The following is an 18008-nucleotide window of genomic DNA, read 5'->3' on the forward strand; positions in this document are numbered from 1 at the left end:
GCCACAAGCTTCATCAATCCAGCATATTCAACAAGCTTCACTCAGTTCACTCAGACAACAAGAGGTATAAAAAGCCCCTCAGCAACAATCAACAATACAAATACACATAGCATAGAAATCAACCAAAATAAGTACAGATATTCCCGATCCAAACGGCAGAATGATTTTTATGAAGCGTGGTCCTTTAAATCGGCTTGACTGACATAAAAAAAAAAAAAATGTTGAAAATTGGATTTTGACTATGAAACTGCGTTTAAATTCGCTCTAACTTCTCACTAAGAAATTCTTCAACGCTGTCTGTGTTGAGCTCTTCAGCGATGTTCCCGTTATCGTCCAACAGCTTTAGTACAGGGTCCGAGCCTCTCACATACTGAGACAACAACAAAAAAACACAATTAACCACACTGTTAGACCTTACCAGGTTTTTTACAGTAGAATACTGGCAACACTGTTGCCAGCTACTCACTGTAAAAGTTTGGTTACAGTAAGTAACTGGCAACAGTGTTGCCAGTTAATTACTGTAACTGAATCATTACAGTGAGTGGCTGGCAACAGTGTTGTCTGTTATTTACTGTAACTGAACCGATACAGTGAGTAGCTGGCAACAGTGTTGCCAGTTAATTACTGTAATAGAGCAGCAGTGGTAACTAACTGGAAACTGTGTACAGTTAAATACTGTATTGTAGTGTTACAAATCACAGCATTATACTGCATACACATTAATAGTATGTCATATATAGTTATTGTAGTGTTACTAAAATTAATCAGTATTCTTAGCTGTTATTTAAAAATAGAAGGCATAACATTTTTTCAGACAAATTTATTTTATTGTTTTGGCACCAAACAAATAAATATCAGAAAATGTATAACAAAATTAAGAAATCAGCAGATATAAATATTGTCTTACATATTACAGGTCTGCACAGTAAGGCTGAGGTCACACTAACATTTGAGCATGCAAAATTCTGTCATACTGCACTGCGAAGTGGAATTAAACAAAGCGAGTAGTGGAATTAAACAAAATAATTTGAGATTGAAAAAGCAAGCCAGAGAGGTCATGTTTTGATCTTTGATTGGTCTCAGGCAATCACATGATGTGATTTTGCATGTCAGCGTTCTCCAAGCTTGAACTTTCCAATGCTGCGAATTATGAAATTAGTCGCATGAGCTATCATTCCAGGTATGCAGTATTCACATGCGTATGAATGGAAGTCTATAGGGAGAAAAGTGCAGTGTGACCAAGACTTTAAGCTGTAACTCTAATTAAACACACATGATCAAACTAATTAAGGCTTGTTAGAAATCTACAGGTAATGTAGAAGCAGGGTGGGTACTAAACTCTGCTGCGCTGCAGTTCTCCAGGAACTTGGAGTTTGACCCCCATGGTATATAGCAGGGGTGCTCAATCCTGTTCCAGGATATCTAATTTCCTGCAGATTTCAGTTGCTACCCATATCAAACACACCTGTCTGTAATTATCAAGTGGTGTTCAGGTCCTAATTAATTGCTTCAGGTGTGTTTGATATGGATAGCAACTGAAATCTGCAGGAAGGTAGATCCCCAGGAACAGGATTGAGCACCCCTGGTATATAGCATACTTTTAAAGCAACTGCCAACATTCATCACAATCACATATCCAATAAACACACACACACACACACACACACACACACACACACACACACACACACACACACGCATGCACACACACACACAAAGTGCTGCAGTGAAATGTGGTACTCTCTCTTCAATGCTGACCATGCAAAAAAAAAAAAAATAATAATAATAATAAAAAGTTTAAAATAATTATAAAAAACAAAAATAAAGTTGGCAACACCGAAAAACCAAAGGATCCAATCTTTTATTGTTATAATTATCTCATGACAACAAACTTTTTTATTGTTTCTAATATAAATTCATAGGTGGAAACACAGCTCTGAAAAACTCTTAGCAACAAACTCACAACCTGGGACCGGACAGTGGAGCTTTTGTGTGTGGATGGCTATGTGTATCATGTTTTTGTGATTCCCTGTGATGATATGCACATGTTACCTTACTGAGATGATGGAATTTAATTTTGGCTTAGTTGCCAGAAAGATACATACAACTGTTAGCATCTATACATTATGGCAGTATGCAATATCCAATAAATACATATACTTAAACAAAAGTAATGTAAGAAGTTATATGAGGAGAGGCGAACTAGCTAACAATGTAGCTTTCAAGTACACAGTTCAAGATAACAACAATATAACTTAAAACACAGCCTTATTTTAGAAACCCTCAAAAACATTTGAACACATTTTACTTACTCATTGTAGATTCTTAGTTAAAGCCTAAAACATCAGACTCTACATCTGAATTGATAGACAGAGAATAGAGCGCACTCAGCAGTAAACAAATCAAACACCTGGCTCCCTTAAAGGGCCAGCATTTTCTGAAAACTTTTTCTTACACCTTTGTGCTTAGAATAAGTTGGACAGCCTGTGGGAGTGTGAGGTGATGCCTAAATCATTATTTTCTGCATTTAAAATGTACGTCTCTATAAATAGCAACATAAACCATCAGAGTAGATGGGACAGTAATGGTTGAACAGTAATTTGCTATTTATTGTCAGTTACTATCTGTAATGAGTACATAAAGTAAATTACGGTAATTTATTCTTTGCACTACACTATTTCATACAAAGTCTACTCCTTTTACAGTAAAATACTGTTTCCTTTTATTACAGCAAAACACTGGCTATTTTACAGTTATTTACTGCACAATATACAGGGTAACAGTGCAGTTAAACTAATTATACACACCTGATCAAACTAAATCTAAAGGTAGTGTGTTGAAGCAGGGCAGGAACAAATTTCTAAATAATAATAATAATAATAATAAATAATCTGATCCCCATGTTGTTCCAAACCTGTAGTAATAAAAATAAATAAATAAATAAAATAACCTGATTAATACATTTCTTAAGAAAAGCCTTTATACTATACTGTTAATGCCACTTTTACCTACTTCATTTGAAGTTTTCCAAACAAATTCATTGAGTCTCTGCAAAAATGTAAATGCTGTTTAAGATATTTCTTAAATAACACATTTTACTAGTTATTTAGCAAAATACTAATATTCAGCTTAAAGTGCAATTTAAAAGCTTAACTATAGGCTAAACTAGGCAAATTAGAATAATTATAGAAAAGTAAACAAAGTTATAAAAATGATTGTGATAATTTGGTTGCTCTGTGTGAATATTTTTGCCTTTAAATGCATCTCGTCGATATCTTTACCTTTTAATTAGCTCTGCGACATTGGCATTGGTTGACTCCTGATACTCAATGTTAAAAACATAAAAGGAACCAAAGAAAACACAGAGATGGCTTCAGAGAAATTTAGCTTATCATCAATGCATTGTCTCACTTTCTCCTCAATACTGACCATACACATACCAAAACTGAACAGTATATATATATATATATATATATATATATATATATAGCAACATAAAGCATCAGAGTACATGGGGTAATAATGGTTGAGCAGTAATTTACCATTTATTATCACAGTAACTATCTGTAATGGGTACATAAAGTAAATTACTGTAATTTACTCTTTGCAATACAAAATTTCATACAAATCCTGCTCCTTTTACAGTAAAATACTGTTTCCTTTTATTACAGCAAAACACTGGCTATTTTACAGTTATTTACTACATAATCTACAGTAAGGGTTAACAGTGCAGAGCTTAACACAATATCCTTATGACAAATGTTTTGTACCAAATGATATACATTAACAACCATCAAAAACTTGTTTTAAATGTTGAATGTTATTGAAAAACAAAAAAGTCTCTCAAGCTCACAAAAGCTGCATTTATTGAGTGAAAAACACAGTGATACTGTGAAATAACATTAGGTCCAACTTTATATTAAGTGGCTTTAACCAATATGTACTTGCACTCAAAATAAACATTTGTTATAATGTGCCTACTGTGTAAATACATTGTACTTATGATTAAATACCTGCAAACAATTACCTCTGTAATTAACTTACCCTACCCTACTCTTCAAACTACCTATAGCACCAAACCTGTCCCTAATCTTAACTGTATCCCATTTCAAGAGCACCAGAAGTGTTCTGCAATACATTATTAACACAGTATAAACATTGGATTTATTTATTTATTTTATTGATGCAAGTACATAGCAGTTAAGACCACCTAATATAAAGTGGGACCTAATATTGCAGTGCTTCCCACACTAGCTATATTAACTCCCAAGTATATTTACTGACATTTTTTTTTACTATTATTATCATCCTTTAACACTATTTTGAATCCGCCTAATATAACTAGACATCTGCGATCGATAAACTAGTGGAAACCCTCTCTCGTTTAGCCATTTCGTTCTGTGCACGCAAGAACAGTCAGCACTCCCACAGACAGTCTCACGTGCTCTACAGAGACACTCTTTTTTGGCACATAAATTCATTCAGCTGGGTTTCCGGTTTTCCTAAAATGTCTGTGATTCAGCTTTTGTTTTCTAAAGCTGTCGCTCGTTAATTGTATGCATTTTTGCATTACCGTTTTACTTCAATAATTCATTCTTGAATCTAAACAACGCATTGCATTTGCCTTGTTTAAATAATCTACACGTTTTAATCTTGTATAAGGTTTAGAGATATTTTCTGTTTTTATTCCTTTTTCTTTCGTTTATTTCTCATTCGCTGTATATTTTGTTAATTTGATGATGTCATTATTCTATATTAAATAGGGTATTTTATATACATATCTAAAATGCTTTGGCATTCAAGTTTGCTTTGAATTTGAAAGAGAGAGAAGCAGATTTGACCAGTCAGTGGGTGCACATGGCTCCTGAATTGCTATAAAAGAAATAGTATTAAAAGTATTGTTAAAAATGACATGTTTTTTTGTAGCATAAAGTTACGATTACTATTAATGTGATGTGGGTAAATGGTGTTTCAATCCGGCAACCACCGGGAGTATATTTCAAACCTATACTGCATACAGTATATAGGAGGACAGTATTGAATATAAAAATTAATTTATGGAAACTAGAAAAGCATGTAATTATTTTAAGCATATTTTAGAATTAGTTATATTATTCAATTACTCAATTTTGATAAATATATTGGTTAAAGTTAAGCATTTTAGTCTAAAGTAATTTCAATGAACACCTAGAACTGAATTTATTTGCAACAGATTACTTTGTCTAAATGTCAGTTTTGATCAATTTCATGCATCTTCCTTGATAAAAAGTACTAAAAAACATTTTTGAATGGTTGTCATCATTATCCGCATGAATTATGTTTGTGTTTCTTTATTACCCAAATTTCTTTTTTTTTTTTATTGGAAGAATATGTACAATTACAGAATGTTTGCAAATATATAAAAAAAGATTCTCCACATTTTACTTATGCAAAAAATAAATAATTTTTTTTTTTTAAAGAAATTAAAACAAAAAATTTCCTTCTATAATTATTAGGTACAAGTGATTATATTACAACTACATGTCCATATGTATATATACACACACATACAAATATATACACACACATACGCACGTACATACAATTTTTTATTACCCAAATTTCTAAATAAATATTTTACCTTGATTTGAAGCCCTCTGAACAACTTTGGCTTGTCAAAACATATGTCAAATCAAATTGTCAAATCATCAATGTTTGGGATGCTACTCTGATACTGTAGCTTGATAGGATATAAGTTACTAATCAGGAAAAGTAGCTGTCAAAATACTGTGTATTTAAATGGCCTCTTTGCACAATGATCTATTAGGACACACACTGTAATGAAGCACCACTGTGTACCAAGAGCATATGTTTTCCATTAAGATGTTTCCATGTTATTTAGAAATGCGCCACTTTACAAACTATTTTTAAACTTTGGGCATCATTCTGGTAGGGCAAGACAGAACATATGCCAAAAAAGAAAAGAAAAAGAAAACGAGGACAGTAAAATTTGCCAGATTTTCTAAACTATTAGTCAAAACACAGTGTTAACAATTTCCTGCAGAATCTACAATAACTTACTGGCAGCAGTTCACCAGTAACTTACTGTAAATCAATTACAGTAAAAGTACTGTATTTATTTACAGCACCATTTATCTTATTGTATATGCATTTGCAGTATAGTGTATCTTAACTGTAAATATATACAGTTATTTTCACAATGCAATTTTAAAAATACGGTAACATACTGGATTACTGCTCTACAGTAAAATACAGTTCATATTACAGTTAAATACTGTGTTAATAGTGCACTGCTAACAATGTCCTGTAGAATCTACAGTAGCTTGCTGTAAACCAATTACAGCAAAAATACTGTATTTACTTTCACAGCACTCTCTCACTCTTAATGCATATATATTCAGTAATTTTCACAATGCAACTTTAAAATACAGTAACATACTGCATAACTGTCCTATAATAAAATACAGTTCATATTACAGTTAAATACTGTGTCATTTACAAAAATCGTTAATAGTGCATTGTTAACAATGTCCAGTAAAATCCACGGTAACTTACTGTAAACCAATTACAGCAAAAATAATGTATTTAAATTTACAGCTCTAGCTCACTGTATATGCATTTACAGTATTTTTATATCTTTACTGTAAAATATACAGCAATTAATTTGAATCATCTTAAAAATTTAAGGCAACCATGATTTTTTTACAGTGTATAGACGCTTACACACTTTTTCCATTGTGTAGAACCCATTTACTAGATTTTGCAGCAGGATACACACACAGTGTGTTAACAGTTAAACAGCCAACAAAAAAAAGTGTCTTTTACAAGAATTTGGACAATTTGGGGAAATCTGAGCTGCATCCAATGTTTTTAATGCACTCACCTAATATCACCCCTAATCCTACCCCTCACAGTGACGTCACTAGCTCTATTGAGTGCTTTAACCGTGTCTGACATTGCATCGAGATATGCAGTCTCAGCTTGCATTATCAAGGCTGTATTCAGATACTATTGAGAATTTCCAACCATGACAGAGCTGGTGTTGTGTCTTTTTTGATCCCCTGCCAAATTATTACCCCCTGATGGAAGCTGCTACTACCTGCCTAATCCAAAACCTAACCCCTAATCCTAACCCCTTCCCCACTCCTAAACCGAGACCTAGCAGAACAAGGGGATAATAATCTGATGGGGGTCGAAATTTGATCTGTTTTCAAGTATAGCTACAAGACAAATAATGGACTACATTTAAATCTTTTGTAAAATTTAAAATTAAAAACTGAATGTAGTTCTGTTACGAAATCTATGTTGCTATTCTGGTAGGAAAGTCAGATGGCATTGTGTGGGGTATGAGTTATCTGTGTACTAAAACATCTAAGGAATATTCCAAAAGAAACTCGTTATGCATAACATTGTCTTACTCAGAATTAAATTACTGACGTCCATATAAAGACTCCCAGTGAATTAAAATAGTTTTGAAAAAAATATCCAATCAGATTGCTTATTTAGTTGCTAAAAACTGTTAAAATGTCACATTTAGGTATTTAAGTGGCAAAAAAAAGATTCTGTGAAACTCAGGATTCTGTAAAGCATTCTGGAATGGATGAATGGCACAACAATTCATCCAAGAGCAGTCTATCAAAATGTGCTTGTCTTTTCATTGTGAACTGGTGACTAACGCTGTTAGGAGTAATTAAAACAGAATGACTCCAAACACATTGTGTAAATCTGTGAACAGCATGATGTGCCAAACACGCGGCATTAATCAGTGATTGAGAGCTTTCCATTCGCAGACTATACAAATTTACTTTAAATATTTATAAGAAATGCACACTACTGTTTAAAAGTCTGGGGTCCTTTTCAAAGTACATTCCTGTAATACACAAGGATGCATTAAACAAATCAGAACTGACATCAACACTTACACTTTCTTGTTATCAAAGTATTTTTTGTCATATAATCATTTGCCAGAAATAAAGTAAAATAAAAAACAATTATTAAATCAAAGCACTTCAGTTTCATTTGTATTTCTCCCTTTTTATTGCCATTATTATTTTTGCTGTCATAAATTGTTTTATCTAAATGATTTCTACTTTCACTTCTTCAAGACATGTTCAGAATTAGATCAACTGGACAATTGGATGAATTTGCTGAACTTCATTCATTCATTTTCTTGTCGGCTTAGTCCCTTTATTAATCCGGGGCCACAGCAGAATGAACCACCAACTCATCCAGCAAGTTTTTACACAGCGGATGCCCTTCCAGCCGCAACCCATCTCTGGGAAACATCCACATACACACACACACTCATACTGTGGGGGAAACCGGAGCACCCAGAGGAAACCCACGCGAAGGCAAGGAGAACATGCAAACTCCAAACAGAAACGCCAACTGAGCCGAGGTTCAAACCAGCGACCCAGCGACCTTCTTGCTCTGAGGCGACAGCACTACCTACTGCGCCACTGTCTCGCCCAATTTGCTGAACTGATATATATTTTTTGATGTGGGGCAGCTCTGGAGGGTCAGTGTCACCCTTTTCCCTTTTCTTATGATCATTATATAACCTATTTAACTATTTGTTATGGCCCAATGTCAATACCTGTACATTAATTTCACTTTACGGCACATAATAGTCATATAAAGTCTACGTGTAAAAAAAAAAAAAATATATATATATATATATAATAGAAAATAAATTAAAATTGGTTAATAAAATGTTTATTGTGGACTTTACAAAGGTGCAATATTTCTTAAGACATCATTTGACTACTTTTAATTTAGTAACAGATATTTGAATTAATTAACACTAGTGAATTAATAATTCAAATAAAGTTTTATTACATATATGCCAATGCAAAATCAATTATGGGTACATTTAATGATAATTTCTATTGCTCCAAATCTTCCAGTAAGGCTCAACAGAAGTATGTCAATCACAACAACACTGAATATGTATATGTATGTATAATATGTATGAATATGAATGAGTGTTTGAATGTTTTCCAGTAATGGGTTGCAGCTAGAAGGGCATCCGCTGCGTAAAACATATGCTGGATAAATTGGCGACTCATTTCGTTGTGGTGACCCCAGATTAATAAAGGAACTAAGCTGAAAATGCATGAATGTATTAAATTTTTATAGTAAACGTTTAAATTACAGCTTGTAATTGACTGTATTAAACCTTAAAACATCTTGAAATACCTCTGTGGGCTTTAAATAATAAACTTAGCATCTCTTTAAAGTGGTACTTACCTGCTACTTAGCTGGGGTGCTTCTTCAAAAACCATCATTAGCCAACTAAGGTCGCAAGTTATGCCGTTACAAACATAGTTCGTTGATTTGCCGTTTCCCAAAGCCATCGGTCCAGTGAACATTGGCAAACTACGTTGCAAACTTGTATGCTTGCAACTACATCTCTAGAGGTGCAGTTTGAAACATAGTTCCTGGCTGTGTTTTATTCCCAGTTATCCCCCCTATGCCCTATTTGGTAAGAACACTCTAACATTTAAACTTGGAATTATTAAAAAAGCAGTAAAGTCATCAATCTTAGGTGTAATTGGCTTTCAATGTATTTTTACAGTTCAGTTTTAGCGATCTATGTTTTTTGTTGACATTTTGAACACAGACATGACTCATGACGGTGTCTCCAAAGCTTGTGAAAACTAAAAACAAAGTATGCGTTAATACTTTTAATTTATAGTAGGTTATTTATTAAGTATCTGTACGACATGGGCCTGTTGGTTAGAACATTTCAGCAGTGGTTTGCATGTGTCAAATTGTAAAAGTAGACTTTTAAAAATGTTATAAATAAATAAACAATATCCCACTTAGTAATAATAATCATCATCATTATTAATATTATTAAAGTATGATTTTTTTCATTTCCTAATAAATAATAAGTATAAAATATAATTTCTTAATAAATAGCCTCATTATATATTTATTTATTTCATTTATACATGATATTAGAGTACGCGTTAGCTAATATGAGAGATTTTATGTTTTAGAATAGGATTTGTAATGTTCTCTATATTATTTGTAAAAGAAACACAGGCCCTATATGTGTCTATGTGTGCCACAAAGAAATGTTAGGGTTCTTCTCTAAAGAAGTTGTTACTCCACCCCGTTTAGAGCATCATTGTGGGCGTTTTACATTATAACTAACATGATTCAAATGATGGATCTGCGACAGAAAAACTAGACAGAGTGTAATGGAAACACTCGTCACTACATCGTTCTTTTCCCAAACTATACATGATAGTACTCTGATAGTTCAGTCGCGAGTTACATCATTGTTTGGGAAACACACACCCCTGATTAGTTTATAGTAAAATTCATTCATTCATTTTCTTGTCGGCTTAGTCTCTTTATTAATCTGGAGTAGCCACAGTGCAATGAACCGCCAACTTATGCAGCAAGTTTTTACGCAGCGGATGCCCTTCCAGCCGCAACCCATCTCTGGGAAATATAGTAAAATTAATATTCAAATTGATAAATATAACTGTAGCAGGCCTTCAGCTTTCAATAAATAGGCAGAGAGTTTTTGACGGGTGCATTTAAAATGGTTTACTTGGATGCAATAAAGTTTATCACATAAATCATCGTCTCAGTTCTTTGTTGTATACACCGAAGCATCAAAAGACCAAAGCACCGAAAGCACCAAAAGCACCGTAAAACTAGAGAAAAAAAAACAAACAACATAGAAAAATAAACAACAAACATTTACAAAACATCTAACATTTGTTAGAATTAAACAATAAACAAAACATACCTCGCTCTGCTTGCCGAAGGGACACTAAAAGCTCAAGGCATTCTTCCGAGCTGTACCTGTTAGCTCGTGAACAAATGTGAATTGCTTTTACTCTGCTTTGTCTCACTTAAATCCTATTAGTCTAGAGCGCCCTCCTGTGGTGACTCCAATTAGGGCAAGCAAAGCGAGTGCATTAAATCATGGGCAGTTACACTCCCACCAAATCATGGTATGAATCAAACAAAACAAATATCATACATGATTTTAACTTCAAATTTAACTCACAAAATAAATCCACATACAAAATTAACATTATTTGTCTGATGCAAGAAAGTTGCAACTAATCACTCAACTATAACAACCAATTTTTGGATTGGTCGCTCAATAACTGAATGTGAAGAATGGTGCCCCAACCCTGTTTTCTGTTTTTGTTCTCCTGTTTGAACTTTAACGCGTCTAACAAGGCCATCGTTACCTGGAAAAACCTCAACAACCCTACCTAACTGCCATTTGTTTCTAGGAAGCATGTCATCTTTAATGATTACAATGTCATTTACTTTAAGATTACCTCGAGGTACGTGCCACTTCTGTCTTGTGGATATATTCAGGAGATATTTTCTTTTCCAACGACTCCAAAACTGTTCAATCAAGTACTGAACCCGGCGCCACCTTTTTGTAGAATTAAACGTCATCCTTTGAAACTTCCCTGGGGGAGGAAGAGCAGTCTCGGATTTCATTAAAACAAGATGATTAGGAGTTAAAGGTTCTAGTGATTTTGGGTCGTTTATTCCATCCACAGTTAATGGTCGACTATTAACAATAGCCATCGCTTCATAAAACAATGTTCTTAGAGAAGAGTCATCCAGTCTACCAGGGCACAAAGAAAGAGTAGAATTCAGCACATTACGCACAGTCCTAATTTGGCGTTCCCAGACACCTCCTGAGTGACTAGCTGAGGCAGCATTAAAGATAAACTCACACTGATTTTCTGCAAGATATCTCTCCAGTGTTTTGACATCGCATTCCTTAAGAGCCTGTTTGAATTCATTTCTAGCTCCTACAAAGTTTGTACCACAGTCACATTAAAGTTGACGAACAGCTCCTCGCAGACTTATGAAACATCTCAAAGCATTAATGAATATGTCTGTTGATAGGTCTTCCAGCACTTCAATGTGGACTGCTCGTGATGAAAGGCAAGTGAAAAGGCTGTACCTTTTGTACTCCTTTCGTCCCTTTTTTATAATAAATGGACCAAAACAATCCATACCCGTGTAGCAGAACGGGGAAGAGGCTTCAGTACGTTCTTTTGGAAGTTCTGCCATTTGTTGTTTCTCCACTGGTCGCCTGAGTTTCCGACATTGAACGCAGTTGTAGATTAACTTAGCAACAGACTTACTGCCACCAATAATCCAAAATCCATGTGTCCTGAGTTCCATAAGCGTTTGGGACCTTCCTTGATGGCAAATTTTGCTGTGATAGTGTTTTAGAATAAGGTTGGTAATGTGGCTCTCTTTGGGCAAAATTAATGGATGTTTGACCTCTTCGCTAAGAGATGACCCTTTCAACCTTCCTCCAACACGAAGACCATTTTTCAAGATGGGATCCAGGTGGAAAAGTGAACTGGATTTCTGAAGAGCCTTACCTCCTTGGATTGTTTGGATGTCTTGGGAGAAGGCTCGTTCTTGAATAAGCTTAATCACAGCCTGTAATGCACACTTGCGTTCTTCAACGGTGACAATATCCTTAAGACATTTCTTCCTTAATGCTAGCCTTTTTATTCGAGCAACAACATTGATTAGAGTTCTCAGGGATGAGAAGTGGCCAAATCGATCAAGGAAGTTAGCAGTATCACTACTTTTAGTCAGCCGTACCTGTACAAGTTTGACTTCAGGATCTCCTACTAGTAATTTAGTTGAAGTGTTTGGAGCTGGACACACTTCTTGCTCCCATAAAAATGTAGGTCCAGTCATCCAGTTAGTAGATCTCAACTCTGAAATGAGTAAACGTCTAGAGGCATGGTCAGCAGGATTTTGAGATGGGTTGACATGATACCACTGGCTTGTATTTGTAATTTCCTTGATCAATTGAACACGATTAGCGACAAACACGTGAAACCTTCTTGCTTTATTGTTGAGATATGCAAGAACAACTTGTGAATCAGACCAAAAGAACTCTTGATCGATCATCATTTGCAGTTCAGCTTTTAGCAAAACACTCAGTCTAGCAGAAATCACCGCAGCAGCCAATTCCAGTCTTGGAATACTCTTGATTTTTATAAGTGCCACTCGAGCCTTGGCCATTACTAGGCAACAAGTAGGAACATGCACCATAACCAAGGTTGCTTGCATCTGAGAAATGGTGCAACTCTGTCAACACAATCTTACTAAAGGACGAAGGATAGTAACATCTTGGAACAGTAAAATCTTTCAAGTCCTGGAGACTATTTTTCCACTCCTCCCACCGTGGAATTAAGTCATCAGGGAGAGAATCGTCCCATTCCATATTTCTCTGACAGAGCTCCTGCAAAATGCACTTTCCCTTCAAAAGGAAAGGAGCAACAAATCCAATGGGATCGTATAAGGAAGATACAATTGACAAGATACCTCGACGTGTTGCAGGCTGATCTTTAAATTGAGTGTTGAAACTGAATGTGTCATCCTTTGTAGACCACTGTATGCCAAGAACATGCCCAGACGATTCAGGAGTCAAATGTAGTGGCTTAGAAGAAACCGCCCATTCTGACGAATCAACACAGCGCAAGACTTTTCTCATTTGAGTTAAACTTATGGAGACGTAACCCTCCAAGCTTGCACAGGGTTTGAGCACCTGCAATCAAATCTTTAGTTTCCTGTATAGATGGAACTGAAATTAAGCCATCATCCACATAAAAGTTATTTTTCACAAATGAAGAAGCTTCAGAATACTCAGATTTATACTTCTCTGCGAGATACTTCAGGCCAAAGTTCGCACACCCAGGAGATGAAGCTGCACCAAAAAGATGCACAGTCATTCTATATTCAATGGGCTCTTCTATCAAATCCCCATTCCTCCACCATAGGAATCTTAAATAATCTCTCTCTTCAAGGGGGACATGAAATTGATGAAACATTTTTTCGATGTCACATGTCACAGCAACGGCTTCCTTCCTGAATCTACAAAGTACTCCCACCAGAGAATTAATCAAATCTGGACCAGTAAGAAGAGTATTGTTAAGAGATATGCCACAGAATTTTGATGAGCAATCAAATACTACTCTTAACTTGTCTGGCTTGTGAGGGTGGTAAACTCCATGATGTGGTATATACAAAGCTGTTTCTTTATCAGGTATTACTGGAGCAATCTCTGCATCTCCCTTGTTGAGCATTTCTTCCATAAAAATCTTGTAATTCTCATGGTACTGTTGATTTGACCTTAACTTCTTACCTAAATGCTGCAGACGTAATAAAGCCAGCCTCTTGTTGTTAGGGAGTGAAGGTGGATTACTGCTCTTGAAAGGAGGAGGTAACTGAAAATGTCCATATTCTTTATGCTTGATGTTATCACTGAGATAACGAATTAAGCGGACATCTTCCTGTGACACATATTTGTCTTCATAACTTTTCTCATTGAAGTCCAAAACTTTCAAGACATCATTAGCTGTTGGAACTCTCATTTCTTTCACAGACACTCGATGAACAAAACTTTGACTTCCTTGTCTGTCTAAGTGGGGATTACAAAGACCAATAATGCTCCAGCCCAGCGCGGTTTTCTGTGCAAAAGGCTCATTTTCCTTACCAATTATGACCTCTAGGGGAGCCAACGCTGAAGGGCAGTCATATCCAATCAATAGTCCTATATCACAACTCTGAAGTGGTGGCATTTCATTGGCTATGTGCTTAAGATGAGACCAGCATAATGCAGTTTTTTTTCGTTGGAAGGTGAGCTTTATCCACAGGAATGAAATCACACGTATACACTTGAGGTATTTGGATACATTTCCCACCTTGAAGTCCTCGGATTCGCAGACCACCAACCTTGTTACTTGAAGTAATCGTGTCTGTAGTTGTCATATTACTGAGTTTCAGCTTCACCGCTTGACTGCTCACTTGCAGCTCATCAATAAAATCCTTCAAAATAAAGCTTGTGTCACTTTGTGTAGAGTAAGGCATAGGTAAGGATCTCATTTTGTGGCTCTTCTACTGTGGAGATAAACACTGGAACAATACTAGAAGTAGCAGAGACATGTTGTGTTACTGCATAAGACATTGCCCTTTGGCCCTCTTGACTTGTATATGCTTCTGATGTAATATCTGCTTGGGATACCTCTGATTGTTTGCTTTTATCTTTGTGCAGACATGTTGGATGACGCAGTCCACATGTTCCACAAATATGCCGTCTCCTACAGTCCCTAAAAATATGCTCTCTTCTCAAGCATCCAAAACACATGTGATTTTCACGAATGAAAGATCTTTTATCATCCATGGGCTTCTATGCAAAGATAGGACATTTGACGATACTATGCATTTCACTCTTACACATAGAACATGGTGATGTTACCTTGAATTCTGGTCTTGAATCTTTTACTTGAGCCTTAATATTGAAAGCTTTTGCTCTTTTCAGATACTTTTCATCTGGAACCTTTGAACTGGCTAGCAGTGGAGAAGTGAAAGGGTTGCAAGCTATCTTTGATTCCTTCTTCAAGAATTCAGCAAATTGCTTAAAACTTGGATAGTCTCGTCATATCCAACTCTTCAACAACAATTCTGTTCCATTTACGGACAATCCATTCTGGTAACTTCTTAAGCAACTTGTAATTTTCCTCACAATCATTCAAGATGGACAAACCTTTGACTTGTGGAATAGCTTCAACACAACCTTGCAAGAAATCACTGAACTCTCTCAAGGAAAATGGATCGTTTACTCCCACCTTGGGCCATCTCATGAGTCTCTCTCGAAAAGCACGCTGAATAATGAATGGGTTTCCATACCTCTCCTCCAAGACTCTCCAAGCACCCTGATATGTATTATCCGAGTTCTTATAAAAGAACCCTTCTACGGCCTTACGAGCTTCTCCTGCAAGATAGGTTTTTAAATAGAACATTTTCTCACTTGCTGGGATGGATTTACAATCAATGAGTGCTGTGAAGGACATTTTTCATTCAATAAACTTCAGAGGATCGCCATTAAAAGTGGTTGGTTCTGGAACAGGTAAACAACTTATACTTAAGGAGTTCACTAATGCTTGAGCTAAATTCTCAGTCTCTTTAGTTTTCCTTTCTTCTTGAAATGTTTGTGAAGGTAATGGATTTATCACAGGATTACGTTGAGGTTTGTTTGAAGCTTTTCTTCGTTCAGGATAAATGACATTTCCGGTCTCGTCGTCTTCCAAACTGATTTCTTCAAGACAACTTTCTACATTGTTATAAGCTTTAACTCGAGCTGCAGCTATGTTGACATCTTTTTCCGTTTGTAACAATTGCAATTTTGCTTTTTCTTCTTCTAACTTGGAGCGCATTTCAATTTCTTTCTGTTTAATATCCGCTAACATTCTTGCTTCTTCCAGCTTCCAGTCATTCTCCAGTTTAACTAGTCGAGCTTGCTGATTGGAAATTTCTTGAATGGCCCTTTTCTGCTCTACTTTAGCCGCAAGTTCTGCCTCTGCATCAGCTCGTTTACTTGAAGCCTTAGAGGAAGTTTCTGAGACAGCTGACAAACTTTCTACAGTCTGTGACGATACTGAGATAATGGTCTCTGTATTGGTACAACCAAATATAGACTCATACTCCTCTTTGTTCAATATCTGCCTAACTCTCTCTTTAACTACTTCCCTTTTTTGAATGACATCAACAGTTTCTATTCGTTTGCTCACCAAATCACAAATTTCTGTACTCAATATGGAACAAACATCTACTCTTCTTACAATCTCTGGAGTAGCAGTTTGATTACGCAGTAATGGGGCATAATGTTGAGTGACAACATCCTGACTAGTTTGAATGTCTTTCAAAATTTGCTCAAGCTCTTCACATGTGCATAAGGCTTTTAATTTACATCTAATTTCTTAAGCTGTCTGTTTCCAGGAAGTATAAGCTTTATTAAAGGCTTTCTCGTGCTTTTTTGTCTCTTGTTTTTGCATTTCTAAACCCTTTTCTGTGGGATTTCTTTTTCGAGAGCTTGATCTTGATCTAACCTGTTGCATTTCTGTTGTACTATTCAGATCTTTATCAAGAACTGACCTTTGACTTGCTTGTGCTGCCATTTGCTCCGCTGTGTCGTCCATTTTGTCTGTCTACAACTTAAATCAGCAACCTGCTTACATCAGACAAATTTAAAAATATTATAGCAAAGGTAATAAGTCAAATCACATGTGCAACAACAGTTAAACTCTTAAGACTTTAAGCACTTTAAAATTGCAAACATTTGTCTAATACATGCATCATGAATATAAGCCCAACATTATACAAACACCTTGAAACATGAGCACTTAAATCATTAGTCACTCCTCATTCTCAAACTTCAATTACTGCATACAAATTCATCAAAGCATACAAATATAAATCTTTTTTTTCTTTAAAAATTGCAATTATCCCAAAAGTAATAAATAGATAACTATTTTTCCCTTTCTTGTACCTCTGAGTCCACAACGTTTGTTTGCAGTCACCTTTCAGTCTTTCATGAAGAGTTTTCCCAGTTAACCGTGTAAAGTCGCCGTCCTAGTGTAGATTCAGTCTCTTGTAGATGCCATGCAGTGCCACAGACGAGATGAAGACTTGTAACATGACACTCATGTGATGAATCACCAACGCGATGCAAAAGCCATGTGTAGCAGCGAGTTTTACTGTAGCAGCCCTTCAGCTTTCAATAAATAGGCAGAGAGTTTTTGACGGGTGCATTTAAAATGGTTTACTTGGATGCAATAAAGTTTATCACATAAATCATCGTCTCAGTTCTTTGTTGTATACACCGAAGCATCAAAAGACCAAAGCACCGAAAGCACCGTAAAACTAGAGAAAACAAACAAACAACATAGAAAAATAAACAACAAACATTTACAAAACATCTAACATTTTCCAAATAAATCAAACAAAAAACTAAACATACCTCACTCTGCTTGCCGAAGGGACACTAAAAGCTCAAGGCATTCTTCCGAGCTGTACCTGTTAGCTTGTGAACAAATGTGAATTGCTTTTACTCTGCTTTGTCTCACTTAAATCCTATTAGTCTAGAGCGCCCTCCTGTGGTGACTCCAATTAGGGCAAGCAAAGCGAGTGCATTAAATCATGGG

The 18008-nt window shown here is 35.7% G+C and overlaps 3 protein-coding genes and 1 long non-coding RNA gene across 15 annotated transcripts in view; 1 reads left to right on the top strand and 3 right to left on the bottom strand.

Annotated features, from left to right (window-relative positions):
- Nucleotides 1–18008, top strand: part of tox (thymocyte selection-associated high mobility group box) — a 606421-nt gene that overhangs the window by 464004 nt on the left and 124409 nt on the right. The window lies entirely within an intron of this gene.
- The window catches only part of LOC148679736 (uncharacterized), an 807653-nt gene that overhangs the window by 259616 nt on the left and 530029 nt on the right, over nt 1–18008 (bottom strand). The window lies entirely within an intron of this gene.
- The window catches only part of znf644a (zinc finger protein 644a), a 398550-nt gene that overhangs the window by 204109 nt on the left and 176433 nt on the right, over nt 1–18008 (bottom strand). The window lies entirely within an intron of this gene.
- On the bottom strand, nt 10549–17885 carry LOC147837084 (uncharacterized). 11 transcript variants are annotated; one of them, XM_087240773.1, is made up of 5 exons: nt 17825–17885; nt 17354–17727; nt 16960–17035; nt 15050–15799; nt 10549–14951 (listed from the first exon to the last, which is right to left on the bottom strand). In XM_087240773.1, the coding sequence occupies exon 5, from the start codon at nt 13093–13095 to the stop codon at nt 11830–11832; it is 1266 nt and encodes a 421-aa protein (XP_087096899.1). In that variant the 5' UTR covers nt 13096–14951; nt 15050–15799; nt 16960–17035; nt 17354–17727; nt 17825–17885; the 3' UTR covers nt 10549–11829. The 11 variants fall into 11 exon arrangements, with proteins under 11 accessions (XP_087096899.1, XP_087096900.1, XP_087096894.1 ...); XM_087240774.1 differs by lacking the exon at nt 15050–15799 and having other exon boundaries at nt 10549–14853; nt 16960–17032; nt 17385–17727; XM_087240768.1 differs by having other exon boundaries at nt 10549–15799; nt 16960–17032; nt 17385–17727.

Source organism: Danio rerio, chromosome 2, assembly GCF_052040795.2.
Source record: "Danio rerio strain M-AB ecotype USA chromosome 2, GRCz13ab, whole genome shotgun sequence".
Lineage (NCBI taxonomy): Eukaryota > Metazoa > Chordata > Actinopteri > Cypriniformes > Danionidae > Danio > Danio rerio.

Bases quoted from the DNA above. Each gene is read 5' to 3' on its own strand.
- LOC147837084 (XM_087240774.1), bottom strand. From the start codon at position 13,095: ATGCAAGCAACCTTGGTTATGGTGCATGTTCCTACTTGTTGCCTAGTA.